Source organism: Azolla caroliniana, unplaced genomic scaffold, assembly GCF_043228905.1.
Source record: "Azolla caroliniana isolate FFs.n. ecotype wild unplaced genomic scaffold, voAzoCaro1.0.p SCAF_12, whole genome shotgun sequence".
Classification (NCBI taxonomy): domain Eukaryota; kingdom Viridiplantae; phylum Streptophyta; class Polypodiopsida; order Salviniales; family Salviniaceae; genus Azolla; species Azolla caroliniana.
The window spans coordinates 10,321,026-10,331,652 of record NW_028230447.1 but is presented as its reverse complement, the minus strand read 5'-3'; the positions used below and the strand labels follow the sequence as shown (position 1 = coordinate 10,331,652).

The window sequence follows — 10,627 nt, the reverse complement described above, 5'->3', positions numbered from 1 at the left end:
TTACTAATGTTGTGGAGTAAGGCTCTTCTAACCATTCATCTCCTCCATTAATAACTTTGAATAAGTTGTGCCCAAGCTTAAGCTCAACATATTGGGGTGGCAAGAGTCCCCTAGGAGGGGATTCACTTCAAGGTTAGTGTTTAATTCCATTTAAATTCTCTAAAAACTTGAAGACAAGGAAGAAATTGTAAATTCAACTACTTCCTTGTTCTAATAATATACTTCTTCAATGAACTTTTTTGTTTCAGAGTATCTTAGATCCTCTTTCTTTTCTCCATTCGTGGGGGAATAAGGTTCCACATTTTGCTACATATTAATGAATACCTTAAGCATCCCTTAAATAAGAGTGAGGGAGTACTTATATAAGGTGATGCACCAGCACACAAAATTATAAGAGGAAATTTAACCATTTGTTGTGTTTCACGGATGTAGTGAAGATTTCCGAAGAATATCGGCAGCTATTGTTGTGAAAGTTTCATAAACATAACAATTAAGAATAATATGCCTCCTACTTACTGCACTCAATTGTCATGTTCAATTCCAGGATGTATACAACATATTGCAACTAGTATGCCTCCTACTTACTGCACTCAATTGTCATGTTCAATTCCAGGATGTATACAACATATTGCAACTAGTTTGTGATTGAAATGCCAGCCCTTTCATGGACAGATTTATATATATTCAGAACAAATTTTGCAGTGCATATTTAATGTCTATTTCAGCATAATTTTTATCCACAAGATTTCACGGTTGATTGTTAAAAATTACTATTTTGATGCATCTAATTGCCTAAGTACTATATATGAAGATTGGGGATAGTTTGCGTGAATGGCATGTCTAACATAATAGATTACTCTACTGCTTCGGAGCTAGGCTTTAACATCACGGCCACGACGATAACTCAATTGTATCGCAACTTGGATCAAACCAAATGAATCAGAACAACACTAATTATGATTAGGGGGCTTGCTAAATATATAGACATGCGCATGGTTATGCCATTGTTGATCTCCATGTTTTGTGTATTTGTGGGGGGTGTATTCATTCAATTCATATACATGGTCTTTAACAATTGTAATGATAATATTAGGTTCTCTTAATTCGAGACACTTCTATTAAGAGCTCATAATTGTATTTTGCAGTTGGAACCATGATGAAGAGAAACATACAAGAACAGTATGTGAATCGGAACATCCCGCAATGTGTGTATACCGAAGCTCGTAATTTCGTGCATGTGCCCATTCTATTTCTACTGGTCTTCACTACCACATTCTCATCCATTGGGCATTCATCTTCCATTACTGAAGAGACAGAAGAGACCCTGGAGAAGAATGCCTACGCTCTCAAGATGTTTGTTGATGAGCTTCCTTCCATGCCACTCATCAAAGGCTATTCTCAAACACATGATGGAAAATACTTACCTTCCAATCTCACCATTGGCATGTACATGAAACATTGGGTATGTTCCCATTAGCTCTTTTTTTAACTCATGGAAAATAAAAATATAATCGCATTTTACTCGTAAAAAACGCAAAAAAACCCTCACAAACTTCAAATGCTAACAATTTTTTGGTCGGGTGATATCATTCTGCTAGAAATTCCATAGAGACCTTCCACCATCGCGAGTGTTCGCATATGGAACCACAAAGGAAGAAGCTACAGTGCCCGGGCCAAGCATACAGGCAATGGTCGGGGTGAAGACATATATCAAATGGGAGAACCACTTGCCCAACCAACATATCTTCACCACAGACACTACATTGGGCGAACCTTACCTCAATTTAGTCGGTGTCCCCACGGTAGTACACTTGCATGGTAGCATAAGTGAGCCAGGTAGTGATGGTAATGCCCTCTCATGGTTCACGCGTAGCTTTCGGGAGACGGGCCCCAAGTGGACGAAACATGTTTATGAGTATGAGAACTCTAAGGGGACGGTCAACATGTGGTACCATGACCATGCAATGGCGTACACACGTCTCAACCTCTTGGCCGGCTTGATTGGCGCATACAAAGTTGTCAACCCCGCCCTCGAACTCCGCACATGGAAACTCCCTCGTGAAATATTTGACGTGCAACTTGTTGTCATGGATAGAAGCTTTACGAAGAATGGGCAAATTTATATAAATTCTACGGGGGATAACCCTAATATACACCCAGAGTGGCAGGTAAACCTACACCAACACTTCTCTTTCTTCTCTATGTTATACACACATATATGTATGTATATATGCCATGATATATCTCTTATAGAATTATTTTATCCATATCATTTCAATATGTTCATCCATATGAAAGACTTTATAGCAACGACATCATTCTAGATGTAACATCACATGTTAGGAAAAATTCATCCCTGATAATTCAAGAAATTTATATCATACACATGTTACTACACTTTATATCGACCACTGATTGTATATGCATTTTCCTTAATCATAGTTTTGCGTTCCCATGGTAAGCATACCAAGGAGCATGGTAGAAACATCGTGCTTCATGTTAATAATGTACAAAGTAACAATTCTTTACTCAATTGCATTTATCAAGAAATTAACCAATATAGGCCTTTTACATCCTTATCACAATGATTGCACAATATTCAATGTCTTTAGGTGTAACTTAAATGGCTTATTTGCATTTCCAAAAAGAATATTAATTTACTTGGTAGTGACAAATACTTCGTTTGCTCCTCTTATGTAGCCAGAGTATTTTGGGAATGTTATTATAGTGAATGGGAAAGCATGGCCATACATGAGGGTTCAACGAAGAAAATATAGATTTAGAATAATCAATGCAAGCAATGCTAGATTCTACAGCTTTTCATTGGACAATGGTCTCCATTTTGTACAAATTGGATCCGATAGCTTTTACTTCGAGAGACCAATAAGTGTAAAAGAGATATTGGTTGCTCCATCAGAGATTGTAGATGTTATAATTGATTTCTCGAAATCTAAAGCTCAGCATATAATCTTGGAAAATAGTGCAAACTTTCCCTATCCGGATGGCGATAGTGTTGATGATATCAATAAAAAAGTGATGAAATTTATCGTAGGAAAGAGGCATTTGAAGGACAAAGCAAAAGTCCCATTGAAGTTGATGCAAGTGGAAAAATTGAAAATCACAAAGGAAACTAAGACGAGGAGCATAGTTCTATATGAATTTGACTCATTTACAGGAGAACCAACGCACCTATTGATAAATTTCAAGCAATTTACCGACCCAGTGACAGAGCAACCAAAAAATGGAACCACTGAGGTTTGGCGCATTATCAATCTCACTCCTGATAACCATCCCTTTCATGTTCATCTTGCGGGTTTCCAAGTTCAAAGTCAACAAAAAATAAAGAATTTGGACCAACTAAGTGAGTGTGTTGTGGAACACAACAATGTGGAACCTTGCCAAATTGAAAAGTTTCTCGATGGAGTTCTTGAGCCACCACCACCAAATGAAGCTGGTTGGAAGAATGTTTTCAAGATGAAACCTTCTTACATGACAACAATCTTGGTGCGTTTTTCGCTATTGGATTCACAACCGTTTCCCTTCGACCCATCTCTAGAACCTGGGTATACATATCATTGCCATGTGAGTTTTTCCTTTCTCTCTCACTATTTTCTTAAACCACGGAGTACAAAGAAATCACTTTTGATTATCTTACATACATTGAACGTTTATTTTGTATCAAGTTTACATTTCCAAAATAGAGGTTTGTGTAAGATATAAGATAGTAGGTATGCATAATGCTATCCATTAATAGGAATGACAAACTAGGGGTGACAATACTAATCATACAATATTGATAGACTTAAAAAATAATTAGTGTTTCTTTATCCTTAGGGACACCACCTAAAAAGCGTGGTTGAGTTGCAAGAAAAGAACAAGAGTCAAGATACTATACACGAATGCTCAATGTGAAAGAATTATCATTATGCTTATGAGAAATGTTTTAACATGCATACTTGATAAGTGTGTTGAGAAAGTTTGTGTGTTCTAATATTTAAAGGATGGGTTTAATTCTAGAGCAATGGACTTGAAATTAAATATTCTTTATATTCTCAATTTGACACCATTCACAACATCCATTTGGTCCTTAAAATATAGACAAATTACTTGTCCACAATTGAAGAGGGTTGAAAATAATATCATTTTCATTCGTGACGCTAACAAGTAATGCAACATATCCCTTTCCACAACCCAAGAGTGGGCACACCATGACAATAACATAGGAAAATGTATTTTATCTATAATCTGTGGTTTTAAAATCTTATATAGTACACAATGTTGACATTAATAACATTACACTATTAGAATCTAGCACTCTTGGAGCTTTTGCGTTAGTGGATTGTGGAATACACATGTAACAACAAAATGATGTCTTAAAATGCTTCAAATGGTGTATTCAACATATTTAAAATGAGAGCTCTTTTCTGGTTGCAGATACTCGATCATGAGGACAATGCGATGATGAGACCTTACAAAATAATCTTGTAGCAACATACAAGCTTTTATAGCTATTTTTGTGGCAAAATGTTTATACCTATGGCTAGAAATTTATTCCACTTATAAATATGGTGTGGCTCATTTACGATATATCGTTGATGATATCAAACTTCATCATACAAGTTATCTGGTGATATGTAAGGAATAATGGGACAAATATCAAACTTTCTATCATTAATGTAATATATAATGACAAATATTTAGATGTAATCAAAATGCTTAGCAAAAATGGTCATGACACAAGTGTAATTGTTTGATTGTAAATTTGTTTACACTTTTGGTTCAATGTTTGGGACAATCCTATTAGCTTGTTATCCTCTCACAATATAAGTTTGTTCATTAAGATGGATAATATCGAATACAATAATATAATGGATGTATTCACATTATCCCATTGGAGAAACTAGATTAGGCTATTTCTGTAAATAGCATAAGGGGCATTTGCCCTAGTTTGGTTAGTATGTAACCAACTTTGTAACCTAGTTTGTTGTTATCATTTATTGATTCTTTTTTTTTTTAAAGAAAGATTCACCTTAGTATATTACTTGAAAATTGTACATAGAGAAAACAGAAGAGGACATTTCATCTCACTTCTATTGTGATACAAAGGCTAGTATAAGCATCAGATCAAACAAATGACGTCATATATGAAACAAGTGTTAGGAATATGTCCCTCCAGTGGGAGGAGCCGACTGCTCGGAGAGAGCCGACAATCGAAGACTGGGAGAAACCGACTGATTGGATGACAGCCAACGGTTGAGGAGTTGACTCAGAGAGAGTTGATCGAGGTCGAAGACACGACTGGCTAGTTGGGCCGACCGGATGGTCGATGACTAGGTCAACTAGTCGGACCACCCCGACAGTTGACGAATAAGTCGGCTGATTAGTAAGACTATAATTATTATCATTGGATAATAATAATGGCCATGATTGTAAATAGCCCATTTTGTGTATTAGTATAAATACACCTAGGGCAAACATATATATATATATATATATATGTGAGCCTTTGTAACGTAGCGTTATAGGGAGAAGAGTGTGTGTGAGAGTGTGAGTGACTAAGCGACACCATAGTTGTGCTTTAGAAACAGCATACGCCAAGAGCCCTGTGAGGTTGTTTTACACTCTGTATAGAGACTGCTGTACTCTAATCTCCCTGTTGTATATCCACTATATAGTGAAGCTCTGTTCTCCGTGGTTTCTCTCGCTTTAGGGTTTTCCACGTTAAATTTGTGCACACTGTTTTCTGTGTTTCACAGTTTTGTATTTCAACATATTCCTTTTCTTGTGGATTGACGATTCGTTTATCAACAAGAAGTAGAACAATACTATCAACTATGCAATATAAAAGAAGGTATGGCATAATTCCACCTCAGAACAACAATTGTATCCGAAAATAAGTGAAGTCCTTTCCATTTGTTCTTAAATAATACTTGTCGACTGCTGGGAGAGAGCCGACAGTCGAAGACAAGGAGCAACTGATTGATTGGATGAGAGCCAACGGTTGAGGAGTTGACTCAAACAGAGTTGATCGAGGTCGTAGACACGATTGGCTAGTTGGATGGTCAATGACTGGGTTGACTAGTTGGACCATCCCGACAATCGACGAATAAGTCGGCTGATTAGTAAGACTATTATTATTACCATTGGATAATAATAATGGCCATGATTGTAAATAGCCCATTTTGTGTATTAGTATAAATACACCTAGGGCAAATAGATATATATATATGTGTGTGTGTGTGTGTGTGTGTGAGCCTCTAGAATGTAGCGTTATAGGGAGAAGAGTGTGTGTGTGAGAGCGTGAGTGACTGAACGACGCCATAGCTGTGCTTTAGAAACATCATACGCCAAGAGCACTGTGAATCTGTTTTACACTCTGTGTAGAGAGTGTTGTACTTTGATCTCGCTGTTATATATCCATTGTATAGTGAACCTCCATTCTCCGTGGTTTTCTCCCGCTTTAGGGTTTTCCACGTTAAATCTGTGCACACTGGTTTTTGTGTTTCAGCATATTCCTTTTCTTGTGGATTGGAGATTCATTTCTCAACAAATTGGTATTAGAGATTGAGGTGCAAACATGGAAGGAGATGTGAGTGGCTTCCCAGGAATGATAGTTCTAAACTCTCAGAACTATGCAAACTGGAAGATAAAGATGGAGGACCTTCTTATAGTCAAATACCAGTACAAACCGATCGAGAGAGCAAAAATACCCATGATGATGGGGGTATTAGAGTTGGAATGGAAACTTCTTAACAGAAAGGATGTGGCTGCCATCCGACAATGTGTCGATTTAAGTGTCCTTCAGCATGTGGTGAACGATAGAAATGCCCACGAGATGTGGGAGAAGCTGTCAGGTCTATATGAGAGGAAGAACACCCTAAATAAAACCTCACTGATGAGAAAGATCGTACCAATGAAATACAAAGACGGTGGGAGCATTGTCGAACACATCAATACATTCATGGGGTATGTAAATCAACTTGCTGCAACCAAGTTTCCCCTTGATGATGCTATGCAGGCCATCCTGCTGATGTGCACACTCCTAGATAGCTGGGAGAACCTGGTGGTTACTTTCAACACCTCTTGTGAAGAAGAGAACTTGTCTTTACAAGTGGTGAGGACAAGCATCCTGAATGAGGAAGCAAGAAGGAAGGACAACGGTGTATGATGCAAGCCAGATTGTGCAAGTCGGAAGTGAATGTGGCAGCCGAATCGGCCGAACAGATATGGCATAAGAGGCTAGGCCACATGAGTGAGAAGGGACAACATTTGTTGGCCAACCAGAAGCTTCTACTAGAAGTAAAGGGAATGCACCTAGAGAAGTGCGTCGACTGCTTAGTCGGAAAGCAGAACAAAGAACCATTCCACTCACAACCACCAAGAAGAAGAGAAGTTGCACTGGAACTGGTACACATGGATGTGTGTTATGTAGATGCTTCGTCGCATCGAGGCGGACAGTACTTTGTGACTTTCATCGACGACTATAGTTGGAAGTTGTGGGCTTTCGTACTAAAGTCAAAAGATCAAGTATTGTCATTTTTCAAGGAGTTCCAGGAAAGAGCTGAACGGGAGTCAGGTCAGAAGTTGAAGGCTGTCCAAACTAACAATGGTGTTGAATATAAAGGGCAGTTCGAGGAATACGGCAAGGTCCAAGGTATTCGAATCGAATAAACATTACCGAAGACCCCTGAGTTGAATGGGCTTGTAGAGAGGATGAACCAGACTGAAAAGAATGGCGTGCCGAACCAATATAGGAAACCGAACAACAGAAAACGTAGGTTTAATGGAAAGCTTAGGTTTGCACAGTACGCACGGGAGAGACAGAGAGAGAGAGAGTAAACACCAGAACTTTTTAAAAATAATACTCAATCTGTACATCGTGAGTGTTCAATGAACACTTTTATAGAAGTCCTTTTCGGACTGATATAGGTACTGACAGTACTTCAATGCTCATTAAGGAGCCCCTACACTAACTCCCAAATATATTCCTTGCGGAATATCTTTCCGATGGCCTCCCGGTTTCTGCACCGATCCGGCCTTCCTACGCACCGATTTGCGTACCGGTTTCCAACAAATCCAGCCTAACCAATCGGTCCCAATCGATCCGGTCCTCGGCTTGCTTCGCCGATCCAGCCGATGTTGAGCTTGTCTCTCAACACAGACAATCATGGTGAGAGTAAGGAGCATGTTGTTGGATGCTAAACTGTAGAAAATCTACTGGGCTGAGGCGTTGTACACGGTTGCGTATTTGATCAACAAGTCCCCTAGTACCGTTGAAAGGTGATGTCCCACAAAGGGTGTGGTCAGGAAAGGATGTCTCCTACCGACACCTGAGGGTGTTCAGATGCCTAGGGTATATGCATGTAGCTAAGGATCAGAGGTCAAAGCTTGACAATAAGTCGAAACCACGCATATTCATGGGATACTCAGAAGATGAGTTTGGCTATAGGCTTTGGGACCTAGTCGACATGAAGGTAGTGAGGAGCCAGGATGTAATCTTCTTGGAAGACAAGACCATAGAGGACTGGAAGCAACAGAAGTTGGAATTGACTAACCAATTGTTACGGGCATGACCATATAATATCCCGTGGTCTGAATTTATTGTAGTATTCTATACACGTGGATAAGTGTGAGGGTTAAGGAGTGTAAAGAAGGGGAGGATTACTTTTAATCCTCGGGATTGAGACAACCCATTAGGCCAAGTGTGAACATGGCTGGGGGTCTTCGGTATTGCTATAAATAAGCGGCCTAGCTACCCTCATTTCATTATCTTGTTGACTACGTCGAGACTCTGTCTTGTGGTGGGTCAACTCTTGTAGTGAGTGCCCAAGGCCCCCAGTCATGCTCACACTTGGCCTAATGGGTTGTCTCAATCCTGAGGATTAAAAGTAATCCTCCCCTTCTTTACACTCTCGTTTAACCCTCACACTTATCCACATGTATAGAATACTACAGTAAATTCTGACCATGGGATATTATATGGTCATGCCCGTAACACCAATCAACCTCCACTACTATCGACTTGAGGCCAAGTGAACCGACACAACCAACTAGTCGGCATATCCGAATCCGAGTCAGTCGATTCGGAGAGACTGACCAACTATGAGCTTGAGTCGGCATATTTGTTACAGTTGATCGATGAATATGAATCGGAGTCAGTGGACATCCGACAACCGATCGACATGAAGGAACCAAGAGAAGAGTTGGTCGAGACCTCCGAACGAGGGACAACAATGAGTAGAAGGAGATACCCACTCAGAGAAAGGAGAGCACCGACGACATATGCTAGCCAATATATCCTCTTGACTGATGAAGGTGAATCCAGTGCTATGATGAAGCCATTGCCGATAAGCACAGAGAGAAATGGATGAGCGCGATGCAAGATGAGATGGATTCTTTGCACGAGAATTATACCTACAACCTAGTAGAGCTGCCGAAAGGTTAGAGAGCACTTAGCAATAAATGGGTCTACAAGGTGAAGACTAGAGAAGTCAACAATGCGCCCAGGTATAAAGCCCGCATAGTCGTGAAGATGACATCCATTAGAACTGTTCTGAGCGTAGCTACCAGCAAGAATTTGGAGGTCGAACAATTGGATGTCAAGACAAGATTCTTGCACGGGGAGCTAGATGAAGAGATTTACATGCAGTAGCCCAAAGGATTTGAGGAGAAAGGGAAAGAGAACCTGGTGTGTCGATTGAAGAAAAGCTTGTATGGTTTGAAACAAGTTCCACACCAGTGGTACAAGAAGTTCGAATCCTTCATGGTGGAACATGGGTTCCAAAAAACACATGCGGATCATTGTGTGTTCGTCAAAAGGTACGATGAAGGTGACTTCTTGATTCTCTTATTATATGTAAATGACATGTTGATAGTTGGTCAAGATACAAGGAAGATCGGTAGCTTGAAGAAAGCATTAGGCAAGTTGTTTTCCATGAAAGATCTTTGGACCAACAAAGCAAATCTTAGGGATGCACATAGTTTGAGATAGAACTAAAAAAGTGTTGTGGTTGTCACAAGAGAAATACATGACAAAGATCCTTGAAAGATTCAACATGTCGGAAGCAAAGCCGGTCGGCTTAGTGTTTCCGACTAAGTGCAAGCTAAATTCAAAGCAATGCCTGAGAGGGGAGAAAGAAAAGGCTGAGATGAGGAAAGTTCCATATGCCTCAGCCATCAGCAACTTAATGTATGCTATGGTCTGTACGAGACCAGGCATAACGTTTGGTGTTAGAATAGTAAGCCGATATATGAGTAATCCAGGACTGCAATAGTGGGCATCAGTGAAATGGATACTCAGGTATTTAAAAGGCACCTCGGGTGTGTGTCTTAAGTATGGTGTCGGAAAACCCATGCTCGAAGGGTTTACCGACTCGGACATGTCGGGGGATGTAGACTCCAGTCAATCCATGTAAAGGTATGTGATGACCTATGCAGGGGGAGCAGTGTCGTGGCAGTCATGACTACAAAAGTCTATGGCATTGTCGATCATAGAGGCAGAGTACATGGCAACGGTAGAGGCCGGTAAGGAGCTGATTTGGATGAGAAACTTTTTGAGCGAGTTGGGGATGAAGCGAAGGGATTTCTTGCTTCATTGTGACAGCTAGAGTGCCATACATCTAGCCAA

General features: G+C 39.8%; 1 protein-coding gene across 1 annotated transcript; it reads left to right on the top strand.

Moving 5' to 3' along the window:
- Nucleotides 1-1,145: 1,145 nt before the first annotated feature.
- Nucleotides 1,146-4,771, top strand: LOC147857113 (multicopper oxidase LPR1-like). The gene is made up of 4 exons (XM_087328522.1): nucleotides 1,146-1,462; nucleotides 1,599-2,168; nucleotides 2,701-3,582; nucleotides 4,435-4,771. The coding sequence occupies exons 1-4, from the start codon at nucleotides 1,154-1,156 to the stop codon at nucleotides 4,486-4,488; spliced, it is 1,815 nt and encodes a 604-aa protein (XP_087184648.1). The 5' UTR covers nucleotides 1,146-1,153; the 3' UTR covers nucleotides 4,489-4,771.
- The last annotated feature ends 5,856 nt before the right edge of the window (nucleotides 4,772-10,627 follow it).

Coding starts and splice junctions, on each gene's coding strand:
- LOC147857113 (XM_087328522.1), top strand. CDS start 1,154: ATGATGAAGAGAAACATACAAGAACAGTATGTGAATCGGAACATCCCG. Junction 2,169..2,700: donor ATATACACCCAGAGTGGCAG/GTAAACCTACAC, acceptor CCTCTTATGTAG/CCAGAGTATTTTGGGAATGT. Junction 3,583..4,434: donor GGTATACATATCATTGCCAT/GTGAGTTTTTCC, acceptor TTCTGGTTGCAG/ATACTCGATCATGAGGACAA.